The sequence below is a fragment of the Gadus morhua genome, chromosome 17 (assembly GCF_902167405.1).
Source record: "Gadus morhua chromosome 17, gadMor3.0, whole genome shotgun sequence".
Lineage (NCBI taxonomy): Eukaryota > Metazoa > Chordata > Actinopteri > Gadiformes > Gadidae > Gadus > Gadus morhua.
Genome location: NC_044064.1, coordinates 3076601 through 3091576, shown reverse-complemented (window position 1 = coordinate 3091576; position 14976 = coordinate 3076601). Strand labels below are relative to the sequence as shown.

Genomic DNA, 14976 nt, shown 5'->3' with positions numbered 1-14976 from the left:
TGCGTGCGTGTATCTGCGTGAGTGTACGTGTGTTCGTGTTTTTGTGTGCGTGTGTGTGTGCGTGTACGTGCGTGCCTGCCCACCCATGTGTTTGTGTACACGTGCGTGCTTGCGTATGCGTGTGCGTGTGCGTGTGCGTGTGCGTGTGCGTGTGTGTGTGTGTGTGTGTGTGTGTGTGTGTGTGTGTGTGAGCGTGGCGCGCAGGAGGCGGGACCGCGCAGGGCGCACGGCGCTCCGGGGAGGCGGAGTTTGACCTCGCCGCTCTGCGCGCTGATCACTGATCCAGTGTTTCAGGTGCCGGAGAGTCAGCCGCGGCTCACAGCTCACTGCCGCCGAGAACCAGGCTCTAACGTCCGCCTCTGGGAGCGAACCAAGCCGGTGGAAGAGGAGTACTACTATTGTTGTTTTCGCCGACGGGATGTTTGGAGGATGTCGTTTGGGAGACGCGCGGAGACTCTTATTTTGAAGTTGTCCCAGACGCGAAACTTGACGCTTGTTGTTGTTTGACGTCCACCTATGGCTCGAGGGATCCCGCACCGAAACCCACCCGCCCGCTCCTCCACCGCCGCCTGAGTGGGTCCACAGCGGAGGTTGTCCATCCCGGGTACTGATCACGGGGTGAGTGTTTCCGCGTGAATAGTTTGAGCTTTTACTTTGAACTTTTTCCGGAGTGATTTTTCTTCTGTCGACGTGTGGATCCGCGTCGCGCGCAGCGGAAATGCTCACCTGAGACTCAGGTGAGACGGAAGCCAGGTAGGCCCACACACACAGGTAGCCTCGGCACCGTGTTGTCATTTCAACGGGTTAATGTGCAGCATGAGGGTTGATATCCACAGCAGGGATCGTTCGAGCCGGCTGTGAGTCCGGTTAGCGGAGTAGGGATGCTTAACTGTTGCTGTGGACTGGATCAGACTCCTGGGGTTGGTGAATGCTGAAGCGCAGGCTAGCTCAGTATGGTGATGAGGTGAATGGTTACTCATGAATGCAAAATTATGATTACAAAACACCTGAAAAAGACCGTATTACCATTGCTGACACATATATGGGAGTGGGAGATGATGTGAACATCTTTGGTGTTTGAGAAGTTGAGAAGTGTGTGGTTAAGGGGCTCGCTGTTGACTTGCTGTCACCACTTCTGGTTGTAGCTGTGTGCTGTGTTTTAATGTCTGCTGTGTGCCGTGTTGTAATGTCCGCTGCCCTTTAAGTTTTTTTTACATATGATTTACATTTTTGCTATTTTAATGCATCCTGCCCTAAGATGAAGAGATGCTCCCTGACAACACAGAATCATAGGGCAGAACTTAACTAGAGCGAAACTGCCTTTTTTTTATATATATATAATCAAAACATATTTTTACCTAATAAGCAAAACGCAACATTTTTGTTACAGCTAAACGTGGCCAATTCCAGCCATGTACATAAAACCTAACCTATTGCCTTGCTGACAGGTTTACGGCATGGTACATTCAACCGTTGGCAAGAATGTGACGAGAATGTGTGGAGCAGGCCGCTGCATTCAATAATAGCCTTTTTGACACACTTGTCACAAATCAGCACTTTAGTGATGGAATGGCGACATGAACCCTAGTGTAAGGAGAAGTATTCAGCCTCCTGCTTGTCCTTTTACCTTAAGAGCGGCTGGACATTAAGTCACAATGTTTTCAACTATGGTAAATATGGAGAAATGCAGTAAAACTAGTTTTGAGTGGTAACGGTTTACTCTGGGATCAGAGAGGCAGGAATTGTGTTGTTTATGTTTTTAGATTGTAAGATTAGAGCAGCCATTGAGAGTAGGCAACCGTCACTGAAACAATATAAAAGTGTTTGTTCAGTCAGAAGTAGGCCTACTTATTAAGAACGCTCCTGCAGGGACAGTCAGAATGACTCCATGCTGTGATTCCTGACTTTTATAATGAGTCACTTTCTTGGCGTGACTTAAACTGCTTTTTTAGTACTCAATGAATCCTGGGGATTGGGGGAAGCAGCACGACAGTGTCATGGGGACATTTACTGGCACGCCGAGTCCGGAGACATCTAGAAAACAGTTTGAAGAGCCAACTAGTGGTTTGTTATGTTTCAGTTAAATTCGTTTTTGCTCGCCGGTCCAAGAACATGTGTGCTCTCTCGTCTTTCCCCTCCCGTTGGCTGAGTCGCGGGGAAGCGTGGCGGTTGACTCAGTGCGGAGTGGGTGTCCTGGTAAGTTTCAAAAGTATGTGTGTGTGGAAAGTGGTGTGCTGTGGACGCACACACATGCACGCACACACATGCGGCCCTTGGAGCAGGAAGCCCTCTCAGGAAACGGTGGTCGCTGCATTGTGTTTTCCCAGGGGTCTGAAGCCCTGTGTGTAGGTCTGTACGTCTGTAGGGAGTGTAACAAGGTTTACCGTAGTTTAGGGGGTTGTGGCAAGGTCACCCCCCCCCCCCGGGCACTAGTGAATGTTAACCCTAAGGTTGTCCTTCTTTCTAAGACCTTTATTTCACACTGAACACAAAGCAAAGACATGGTTGTCGGTTGATAGGCTCTTGTTCTATTTCTGTATCGTGCGTGTGTCATGGAGAAACATCCATGGGCAACCAAAACACACTGATATGGAGTGTCTCTGGCCACCACTTCAGCGGTGATTTATAGTCGCAACAATTACACAATGCAGACGTGTTTTGATTTGGAGACGGGCGGGGCATGGGTGTGGATGTGGGGGGGATTCTTTTCCACCCCATTGAACCTTAGAACAGCCCGGCCTTGCCCACCCCCTCTCTCTGCTTTTCTGACTTGGTAGTGTAATAATCAGTTTAAATAGCGACCCAAGGTAATGGACCGTAGACATTTGTAAATGACCCGGGTCAGTGTGTGTGTGTGTGTGTGTGTGTGTGTGTGTGTGTGTGTGTGTGTGTGTGTGTGTGTGTGTGTGTGTGTGTGTGTGTGTGTGTGTGTGTGTGTGTGTGTGTGTGTGTGTGTGTGTGTGGGACCACCACCCTGACTCTCCCGGCCGGTATTGCCTCAAAGCTGTTGTGTTTCTATTTTTAGCCAACCCAAACGCCGTCTTCATTATCTGCTCCTTTCACCTGGGTCGATCAGCGTGCAGAGTTTGCATCGGTTGTGCTTAAAAATAAAAGATTGCCGCACTATACGTGGGCCGCTAATTTAATTAGTGTCTCTTTAGCAGGTCGATGGTTGGCTCGCTATTTTTCTCACTCCCCCCTTTGACTCAAGACTTTTCTTCTATCTGTTATAACATTTACATTTAGGGCATTTAGCAGACGCTTTTAACCAAAGCGACTTAGAGTAAGTACATTTGTCAGAAGAGAAACAACAATATATCGCTGTCGGCACTATAAGGATGTTCATAGAACCAAGTGCCAAGCACCAACAATCACTAGGTTAACCCCTTCCCCGTATACAACAAAGATGGCTATGGTAAGAGCCTATATGATGCTAAGGAAAAATAATTTGAGCAAGGACTTGCAATACAATATTATTTGCTTTTCACAGATAATTTTTTGGATACCCAATCGTTTTTTAAGATATGACTATTATAAGAACATCCCTATTATCTATTGATGCCGTTGTTGCCTGTGGTGTGGAGAGGACCTCTTACGCACCACTGGGTGTGTGAGAGGCTGGGGTGGAGTGGTTTCAGGGGGAAAGCCCTCTTGGCTGGCATGCAGGTGGGCAGCGCTTGAGCTCTCAATGGGATGATGTATTGATCTGCCTTGAAAGCACTTCTGGGGAGGCTACTGTATGCCCTTTCTCCCCAATGGGCACGTTTGGTGGTTTGCTACAGGAGATTAGATCTCGCATCAACGTTAGAACTAATGGGGATGTGTTTTATTATTATCATGGTGAATTAAGCCACCGACAACATGAAAGCATTTGGCATATTTGACAGCGCTATGGTAGCATCATAAGGAAGCAGAACCGTTTTTCTGAAACAAAATAGGATTCACTGCTGCATTTTAAAGCATAAAGATCAAAGAGGAGAGAATCTTATTTTTATTGTTCGTTTATGGCAGTTGAAATATATAATGCTCAAAACGTGTGTTGTACAGTCTAAGTTAATGTCTCCATGTAATGTAATAGACTAAATTTATTTTGTGGTGCTTATGCAATACACAAGCAATCTATCTCCATTATCTCCACCGATATGAAATCTTCAGCATGTTTTGATGATCACTAGACTTGTCATTGGTCATTTGTGGTTAAGATATGAAAACAATTTGGATTATTATCGCTTTCGTGTACGATTTCTCCATTTCCTAATGTCCTTTTTGAGGTGTGGCGCATAATGTCTTCATATGTATTCATCGCGCGCATACGGAGCCAGTACTGTTCCGGTTTATGACAGATCGATCCATCAGAGAGGTGTGGCCCAGCCCGTATCAAAGGGGGTTATTAAACGCTTCTTAATATGGCTATCCATCACGGGATCACTGATGGATCAATTAGAGCATTGCGGGCTCCCTGTGGCTTTGAGAGGGAGACGTCCACGTCTGGGATGCCATACGGACCCGTCGAAACTGCTGAGAGGCTGTGGGGTTGATTAATCTCAGCTGCTTGCCTTAGTGTTTTCCACTTGAGGAGTGGAGGGGACGCCAGTGAAGTGGGTCTCTTTGGTAAACACGGCCCAGGATCACTCGCTAAAGATGTGTCTGGCCATGTGCTGACTTCTGTTGTTCATTTAGTAAGTTTGTTTCAGGGAACTTCTGCAACTGTAGTTCCCATTTGTATTCTTTTTTTTTTTTTTTGTCATTTCTTCTTCTGTGGTTTTAATGGTGAATATAATATACTCTCCAGGATGAAAGCCAAGCACATTATCTTTTTTTGTATCATTACCATGGAGATAATGGGGAAGTGGTATTGAACTGATTCTTCAGCACTTTGTAACCCCACTTATAGAAGTGATGATAAGGCCTAAAAAATTTTTTTGTTTGGTTCCGGTTTCCGACCGACCCTGTCAATTTATGTGCGACCCAAATTATTTTATGAGCTTTATAAAAAAAATAAAAAATAAAAAAAATAAAAAAAATTTGATGCAAACTATAATTACGTTTTGGTACAGCACCTCTTCATTCTGTACAAGGATGAGCGAATTTTCTCGTTTTGAAATGAAAACAAAAATAAATAAATAAAACCACGTTGAATAAAATAAAGACATTCAAGTACAGTACGATTTTTGCATGAAATACAAAACTACACAAAAAGCATTACAAATTAAATCTTTTTTTTTTTTTATCGCTGAAGTTTATCGCTGCCGCTGGAAAAAATAAAATAAAAAAATAAAATAAATTCCCTACCTACCCATGACCTCAACTGACCACCAACAGGAACCAAACTTTTTTTTTTTTAGGCCTAAGGACACTTTAATCTCAAAGGCTTTGCAGTGGATTGAGATGCACCCTATCTGCTCATTAGGTAGCAGGCCGGCGTGGGCACATAAGGATTGAACCGTGGGCCTTTGAGCTGGGATTTTAACCCCACCCTAGCCCCCCTGCATTACCTAACATCATATTTCTTGTAAGTGCCCATATATGGGCGTATAACCATGCTTGCACTTCCGCTAGCAACAAGCTATTGGCGCTCAGCATGGTGCCAAGTTCTGAATAGAAATTCAGAGCAGTCGCAGCAACACAAGACATGGCGCCATTACTACACAAGGGACCAAATCGTTTTTGTCCACAAGGCATCAGGTTGATGGCTCTATATTTCATTAGGCACAGGAGGTGTCACTAAAAGTGTCACATTTTAGCAACCAGTCAACTGACCTAGGTCAGGTTACACAGGCTGAATGCACCTTTGAGGTAGCTAGTGTGGCTTGGCAGCAGATGTCTGTTAACTTGGAGTTAGAGTTTTTTTGATTCACAAAAACTTTTCCCCTACTGTCGTGCGCTACACTGTTCAACCGCGCCGTCTGATATTGGACATTTTCCATCATTCGGTAGAGAATAGAGAAAGTAAGATAAACTAGGATGTATAATTGGGATGGGAGAGCTATGTTTATCGGTTGTAAGAGTGAGCTCAACACAGAAAAATCCAAAGACAATGGATGTGTCCTGCTGTTTGTGTCTGTTGAGGAGAACGGCTTCCGATTTGACGGAAGGTAGACCAAATACGGTCGGATCAAATTAGGTTGTTGATATATGCTTCATTAACTGGAATTGTATGCGTTTATTTCAATTACATTGTATTTGTATAGCACTTATTCACAGGTACAATCTCAAAGGGCTTAACAGGACATATTTATGACACCCCCCTCACCCTAGCCCCCCCAGAGGGCAAGGAAAAAAAAAATCCCAATAGGCAAGGAAGAAATCTTGAGGTGGAAAGCAGAGTGGGAGATCCCTCCTTCCAGGAATGGTCAGGAGTTCAATGGGAGCCATAATTATGTGCCATGAGTTTACCAATAGCAATGCACAATGGCCTATTTATTGTTGTTGAAGGAGAGTTAAAGTAGTATTTTAAATAGTTAATGACATGTATAAACAGAAGCATTTTTCGCTTTGTCGAATAACTTTGTTACAACGCGATAGATCAGCTGTTATTGAAGTTAATAATGGTGACGTGTCGGTGATGCTGTCATTCGCAATGATGGGTGGAAAAAGCAATGACTGCCTTATTCTACCTGTCCGTCAGGCCGCTGGTGATAATCCCAAAGACAGCAGCCCTTAAGCAACACTAAGCCTAACCGATCGCCTCGGAATGCTGTTGCCATGGCGTCCGGTCGCAAAGTGTAACACTGTGTCGTACACTGGAGAGAGAAATGATTCCACAAACACATGCTGTTTCCAAATGTCACCGGGCTAGGTTTGTGACTGGCTGCTACACTTTCAGGAACACCAAAAACAACGTCTCAGGTATGTGTCGGTGGCGTCTGCGGTATGCTGCCCTTCTGGTTTTGGGTGAAACTCTTGTCTGTTTCCAGGGACGGCCATGGAAGGGTAGGTCCTTTGTTTGTGCAAATGCTCTTCCCAGAGTTGGCTCATCCTAACCTTGCCGGAAGTCGTTTGTCAAGACTTCAGACCGCTTGTCCTTTTTTTGAGTTGTCATGCAAACACGCACGCACACACTCCCCCCCCCCCCCCCCCCCCCCCCCCTAAAACGCTCTTTATTGTGTCACAACTTTATGAGTCATATCCTTTTGGTGTAAACATAACAGGGTTTGGAGTCGAATACTGTGTGTGTGTGTGTGTGTATTCATAATTGAATACATTGTGGCATGAGTGACACTGTTAAGAAGTGGATCATACTTTGTTAAAACATTTTTGTGTTGTAGATTACTTTTTAAATGATGATTAATAGCAATATAATATAATATGATATAAATAAATATGCATTTGTTGTCATACCCTACCAGATCCTACAAACCTTATGGGTAATTGCTTTCTTGTGGGATTTATACTAAATACGAAACATGTAATCATGTGCTCTGGGATATAAACAAAAGTTTATTGACACACATTCCGTGCAGAGTGAGTGACGAGGTTAATGTGTAACCAAACGCTATCTCTGTTCAATCTAACCTACGACATTAAAGTACTAACCCTATAGTACTTTAATGCCTGATAACATCAAACCTGCCATACAACTAACAAAACGACCTCCTTTGAAATCCAAGCACAGTGCAAAGAGTCAGTCATCATGGAAAACTCTCTCCCATTGGTTAACTTTGATACAGCGTATTCAAACTAGGGGTTGGACCAAATATCTATACGGATATTTATCTTCACCCTTCTTCGTGCGATACCAGAATCGATACACCGGCGCCAAATATCGATGCTCCTCTTGGCAGCGTTGACATATGAATGAGGGGAAACTTGAACGGAAGTTAACTAGCCAACGACGAGTAGAAACTCTGTTTGGACCAGGAATAAAGAACGAAACACGGTACTTTACCTTTTCACGGTCATTTTGTGTTCATAGTTAGACATCGTGATTTATCGTTAGAAAATTGCCTAACAATATATTGACTCTGGCAGAATCACTGCATCTCGATATTAGCTGTATCGTGGGCCGTTTATCGCCTGTTATATCGTGATGTACCCCGTGATTCCCACCCCTAATTCAAACTCTTCTTTCCCTCTCCGTTGCAGAGCCTGGATGCTTTAGCCAATCCGATGCCCCGGGAAGGACCTGCTCCGTGGCAACGGCTCTGACTGATGGAGTCCTTCACAGAGGCCTCGTGGCTCCACCCCCTCCCCGCCTGGGATTCACCGTCCCTCCCCAGAAGATCTTAAAGCCATGCGCCCCAGCAGTAGAACGAGAGAATAGACGCACTGCAAGAGGGATCTATTCATAGATCAAAGTTTTTCCTTTTTTAGTGCCAGGGGGTGGGGGGGGGGGGGGGGGATTTTAGTTTTTTTGTTTTTGGATTTATTTAATCTCATTTTACTCGGAGAAGATTCTACCGTTTTGCGCGGACGGGAGCCCCCTCTTGCGCTGTGAAGATGGGGGACTAGAGGTCCATGTGTACACCGCCCGTCGCTGCGGACAGTGGGGTGACCTAGCCCCGACCGCTGGGCGAGGACTTTCCCTTCCTACCAGGAACCCAGGAGGGGGGAGGAAGGGGGAGGTTAAGGGGGAGGGGTGCCGAGGCGTCCCCCTCAGCGGACGGACCGCCGAATTCCCGACAGAGCCGTCTTTTCTTTTATTCTTGGAATATTTTTTTTGTTAAGAAAGCGGACCTCTCTATCCAATGGCATGGGTGAAGTTCTTCAGGAAGCCGGGGGGCAAACTGGCCAACTCGTACCAGGCGGGCAGCATGCTGTCCCTGGCCCCCACCAAGGGCCTGCTGAACGAGCCGGGCCAGAACAGCTGCTTCCTGAACAGCGCAGTGCAGGTAGGGACTGGTGCCCACGCCACCCGGGTCCACAGCGGGCCCACAGCGGGCCCTTTGAGGGGGTTACGGGTTGGCTGTTGGTGCCCACGCCACCCGGGTCCACAGTGGGCCCACAGCGGGCCCTTTTAGGGGGTTACGGGTTGGCTGTTGGTACCCACGCCACCCGGGTCCACAGTGGGCCCACAGCGGGCCCTTTGAGGGGGTTACGGGTTGGCTGTTGGTACCCACGCCACCCGGGTCCACAGTGGGCCCACAGCGGGCCCTTTGAGGGGGGTAACGGGTTGGCTGTTGGTACCCACGCCACCCGGGTCCACAGTGGGCCCTTTGAGGGGGTTACGGGTCGGCTGATACGACCTCGCCGCATTGACAATGAACAGAACATGGACTACAATACACAATTATACAAAATAGTTGTTATACTTATATGAATTCATATAATAAATATAAGTACTTATAATTATACGTTAAGACTTTACAATAAGGGTGCACTCATTTACTTTTAATTAACATTATTAAATGGAGTCATAAGCATTAACTGAACTAAGGTATTAATGTATACATAATTGAATAGGGTTAGGTATAACCGACTGCGCCTAACCCCTATGCTCATGAAATAAATGAAAGCTTACCAACTTATGTAAACAAATACGTTGATTAACGTACCCTTTTATTCTGAAGTGTTACCGTTTGAACAATCTGGCATGCAAGGCATTAACTACACTCTTTGAACCTAGAACAGAGGATTGGTCGTCATCAGAAGTGTAGAGGATCAGAAACCGATAAATACAATCCACAACAATCCCCCAACCCCCCCACCCCCTCCAGTGTTTCAACCCAGAGCCATTGCATAATACAGTCGTGCAAGAAAATCCAGTTTGCTCTCGTTAGACTTGCCCTTATGTCAACAATGAGAGAGAGAGAGAGAGAGAGAGAGAGACGTCCTTGTGTTTGAACACCAGAGTCACCCACCCCTGACTCATCCCTAACCCCTCCCCTCCGTCACAAACCCTGAGTCAGGCTTAGTCACCGGTCCTCCTAGCTTATTCTTCTTCGTTGGTCTAGTGGGCATGACGCTCACCACGGCCGCCGTCGGCCGCGGCAGTAAGCCCAGGAGTGAGGTCACACCAGGGGAAGTGTGAGTCACGTGGCGGGGTCAGCTGTCGCCGTGGTAACGACGGCAGAGTGGTCCAGTGATGATAGTACCGACCCTGCAGGCCGTGGTTTCTCTGGGAAGCCCCCCTCCCCCCCTCCCCATGACCTTGTCCTTATCCTTCTATTTCCCAAAGACCAAACTAAGCATGTTACGTGGATTTGCAGTTGGTCCCAGAATAAAGTTGAGAGGGGAAGAGTTGAATAGTTAGTTTGTCCCACATAACTCATTATAATAACGGGAAAGTAACACAAGATGTATGTATCTAAATATAGTTATTTTTCCACTCGAGCACATTTCAACTGAAAAAGTATGAAAAGTAAATATATAATGTATCAAATTCAAACTATTTATTAATTGGCAATGAATCATGCTTGTTCTGTTCATTTGACCCTACTTTTCTCTTTTTGACACGTCGCTTAAAGATACTATAAAAGCTAGTTAATTTATTATGCAACAGCTTTCCTGACATTTATTCTAGATGATAAATAAAAAACGTGGAAAGGAGAAAAACAAACATTGTCGACTGAAGTGTCTGTTCCTCCTGCTCAGGTGTTGTGGCAGCTGGACATCTTCAGACGCAGCCTGCGACAGCTGCCCGGACACTACTGTCTCGGGGAATCCTGCATCTTCTGCGCATTGAAGGTGAGGCGGAGACGTCTGCATAATTGATCACAGACAGATACACAGGGAGGCAGACGGAGGTAGAGAGGCAGACACACAGACGGACACAAAGACACAGGCGAACGCAAAGACACTGACAGACAGACAAAGGCACACACAGACAGACCCATAACAAACAAAGACACACACACACACACACACACACACACACACACACACACACACACACACACACACACACACACACACACACACACACACACACACACACACACACACACACACACACACACACACACACACACACACACACACACGTTTACCCTTGTTTAATTTCAAAAGCTTCTGATAATACTGAGAATATTATACATGAAGCGTGAAGCCCAAAGGTCACGGCTGTGCAAAATCATGTTTTAAACTTTTCACGGCCCAAAAAAAAAGAGTGACTTGAGTCACGAACAGTGAAGATCAGAGTGGAAAAGTACAGCCGCCACTGCCACGCCCGTGCTTGTTGTGCTTTACGCCGTTTCAAAACAATGTGACCCCCATTTAACTCCTTGGGTCGTCTTAGCTCAGGAGGTAGAGCATTTGCTTTGTAACCGAAAGGTTGCTAGTTCGATCCCTAGCTCCTCCTAGCTAGTCGACTGTCGATGTGTCCCTGAGCAAGACACTTAAACCTAACTGCTCCTGACGAGCTGGCTGTGGCCTTGCATGGTTGACTCTGCCGTCGGTGTGTCAATTTGTGTATTAACCGATGTAAGTCGCTTTGGAAAAAAACGTCTGCTAAATGCCCTAAATGAAAAATGTAAATGTCGTTCAAATACTAAAACGAAATTCACAAATTCAACGTGTAAAGAGCCAGTCAACCCACTGTTTCAGCTGGAACCTCACACAGTTCTGCGTGCCCTGGCTCTTTAAACATTTCCCTCCTTCCTCTTCTCCCATTCTGTGGGCGCAGGTCATCTTCTCCCAGTTCCAGCACAGCCGGGAGCGCGCGCTGCCCTCGGACAACCTGCGGCTGGCCCTGGCCGAGACCTTTAAGGACGAGCAGCGCTTCCAGCTGGGCTTCATGGACGACGCCGCAGAGTGCTTCGTAAGTTCCCGTTGAAACCAGAGGACGGGGACGGGGGACGGGGGACGGGGGGGGGGGGGGGGGGGGGGGGGGGGGTAGAAGGGAGTGTGTGGATGCTTGTTTGTTAGTTTTGTTTTGCCTTGTTGCCAACTTGCACCGAGGCTGCACTTCAAGAGCATCCTCCCCCTACACCCCCCCCCCCCCCCCCATTCCCTCCCTGCCCCTCTCTCCCCACCACCCCCACCCCTCTTTCTGCTCACATCATCGCCATGGACACTGCCCCAGGAAAGCCCAGCATGGCACGTTATGTAAGCCCTGCAATAGTCTTTGAATCTCTCTCTCTCTCTCTCTTTCTCTTTCTCTTTCTCTTTCTCTCTCTCTCTCTCTCTCTCTCTCTCTCTCTCTCTCTCTCTCTCTCTCTTTCTCTTTCTCTTTCTCTCTCTCTCTCTCTCTCTCTCTCTCTCTTTCTCTTTCTCTTTCTCTTTCTCTCTCTTTCTCTTTCTCTTTCTCTTTCTCTTTCTCTCTCTCTCTCTCTCTCTCTCTCGTGTGTGTTCTCTCGTGTGTTCTCTCTCTCTCGTTCATCTCTTCCTTATCAGTGTGAGCCTGCCTGACAGGCCTCTGGTTATTCCTTACTGCTACTGTCTGAATTTTTCATGTTCACTTTAGCTGGCGATGCTGTGGCATTAGGAACGTGATGCTAATGTCATGAAGCACGTTGCATTGTTGTGAACGTTATGTATACAGGGCAACCTCTGTTTCATTCCCCTTTCATCGACTCATAGGAGCATCTTATTCATTACCAAGGTTTGTATGATACAGAAGGCGGATCTGAAACAAGGGAAAAGTTAATTAGAAACAGAAATTCCATCTCTCGCCTCCCCTGTTGTGCGTCAAATCTGCAAAAAGCTTAATGTTCCTAAATTAAAGCTGAGATGAAAACATCTCTGGGGTTGTTGCGTCCCGCTGTGTGTGCTGAGGTTTCTCCCTGCTAATCCAAACATTGTTGGAGTCTGTGGTGAGCTCGGGTGCGAACGCCAAGGGTCTTTTATGGGGAACATTAATCCTCCACAGGTCCTTGCTCTTGAGCAGTATCCCGGTAATGCCTTGGCTTTGGACGGACCCTCATCTGGATTTATGACCCACAGACTGACACAGACGGCGATTAAGTGTCTGTGAAATCACCCTGGTTAACTTCGTTGCAACCTGTTTTAGTATACAAGGGAATCCACAATAAAAACTTCACAATAAAAAGGTTTTTTCTTTTTTTCTTTGATAACTTTTAACTATTCAAAAATAGTAAAGTTCAACTGCCTATCAATGCTGAATGCCAGCGGTGCATTTTTCCTAACTGGAATCATCGCTTCCCATCAACAAAACAAGGGTGTTGCCTAGCGATCAACTACGAGCGATTCCGCATAATTGTTTCAAGAAGTTTCGGTAATTCTATTTCCCCTTCCCTCGCAATTAAAGCGCAAATTTCCGTTCCAACGACAAGCAGGAAAAGCGTCCTAAGTTTCCTAGTTTACTAAACAGGTGCCTAAGCCGGTTCTTCCCGTCTGTTCTTCCAGGAGAACATCCTGCAGCAGATCCACCTGCACATCGTCCCCGAGGAGAAGGAGAAGGACAGCTGCACCTCCCGCTCCTGCATCACCCACCAGAAGTTCGCCATGACCCTGTATGAACAGGTGAGGCTGTCCCCGCGGCGCTAGCCACATGCTAGCGACCTAGCCGTATGCTAGCTACCAAGGCGCATGATAGGGAAAATGGAGGACTGGTGACCCGGCTGTCAGTTCGGCACTGCAGCCAGGATGCGATGACACAATTGTGTTGTTCCTGTGTTAAATACGTGGCGATGTGATATTCATGTCGCTGAATCGCATCGGGTTGCTACTTGCTACGTTTACGCTCGGAACTCGGTCATCGTGACATCGAGCAGGTAGGGACACAAGCACGTATGCACGTGCACGTGCGCACACCCGGGCCCATGGATCACTGTCGCAGGCGGTGGGGTTGTAATTCATCACGCGGCGAGGGTGTTTCCAGCTTCCCCTCTTCAGATCAGCGTCGCCGTATGAGTTACTGCCGGTACACACATATACACACGCTCTCTCTCTCGCAGAGAGAGAGAGAGAGAGAGAGAGAGAGAGAGAGAGAGAGAGAGAGAGAGAGAGAGAGAGAGAGAGAGAGAGAGAGAGAGAGAGAGAGAGAGAGAGAGAGAGAGAGAGAGAGAGAGAGAGAGAGAGAGAGAGAGAGAGAGAGAGAGAGAGAGAGAGAGAGAGAGAGAGAGAGAGAGAGAGAGAGAGAGAGAGAGAGAGAGAGAGAGAGAGAGAGAGAGAGAGAGGAGGGGCGCCCGCCCCGCCCGCTATCAGTTCGGTCCAAAACACCTGAAACTGCTTTGGATGGGGGGGGATGGAAATGGCTTCCATCAAAATCCCCTTTTTTGAGGTTTAATGCTGCGAGGAGTGAATGATCCCGTGGTTAAAAGGAAATAATGGCGTTCACCTGGCACGTGTGAGCGGTTGTAGGAGAGTCTTGTGAAGTGGTGCATCATGGTCCCTGGCTCTTATGGACATCAGCCCGCGTTACCAGGCTCAGAAACATAATCACAAAGTCTAGGGCTGTTGCCATGTCCTATTTACCCACACCGCCGCTGCCCTCTGCGTGCACCCAGACTGTAACCAACCACCCAGTGTTCTCTGAACACCCTGAGCGCTTTCACATTAACGACTTGATGATGTGCACCCGGCAGCTCCATGCTAACGTCTAATGGCTTTTGTGGTTGTGTTTTGTCTGTCTGTTTCTCTGTGTCTGTCTGTCTGTTTCTCTATGTCTGTCTGTCTGTTTCTCTGTGTCTGTGTGTTTCTCTGTGTCTGTCTGTCTCTTCCCTTTTTTGTTTCCCTGTGGCTTTTTTCTCTCCCTCTTTCTCTCTCTCTCTGTCTCTGCCTCTGTCTCTGTCTCTCTCTTTCTTTCTCTCTATCTCTCCCCCCCCTCCAGTCTGTGTGCCGTAGCTGCGGGGCGTCCTCCGACCCCCACCCCTTCACCGAGCTGGTGCATTACGTCTCCATCACAGCCCTCTGGTAAGACAGCGCTGGTCTGCTCCTCTTCCGCCGTTGGCGCTGAAATGCTAACGTTGTTATGTGGGGCAGAATGGACGGGGGGGGAAATGAGGCTTACCATCGGGTGGGATAAGCACTCAATGAGCGTCCCATTGTAAATGTTTCATGTGCTATCTTCCTCCTGAGCTGCTGATTGGGAGATGCGTCACCTTCTTCTCTGTCTTGTGTTTCCTCGGTCCTCCC

General features: G+C 47.1%; 1 protein-coding gene across 6 annotated transcripts in view; it reads left to right on the top strand.

Annotated features, from left to right (window-relative positions):
• Positions 1-265: 265 nt before the first annotated feature.
• usp53a (ubiquitin specific peptidase 53a) overlaps positions 266-14976 on the top strand; it is a 38750-nt gene continuing 24039 nt past the window's right edge. For 2 of the 6 annotated variants that reach the window (XM_030338491.1, XM_030338485.1), the window contains exons 1-6: positions 266-618; positions 8086-8831; positions 10534-10626; positions 11564-11698; positions 13246-13362; positions 14672-14754. In XM_030338491.1, the coding sequence (XP_030194351.1) occupies positions 8688-8831; positions 10534-10626; positions 11564-11698; positions 13246-13362; positions 14672-14754 (572 nt within the window). In that variant the 5' untranslated portion in view covers positions 266-618; positions 8086-8687. Of the gene's footprint in view, positions 754-784; positions 2197-7333; positions 7880-8085; positions 8832-10533; positions 10627-11563; positions 11699-13245; positions 13363-14671; positions 14755-14976 lie in introns of those variants that run through there. The other 4 variants (XM_030338486.1, XM_030338488.1, XM_030338490.1 and 1 more) reach the window with 4 other exon arrangements.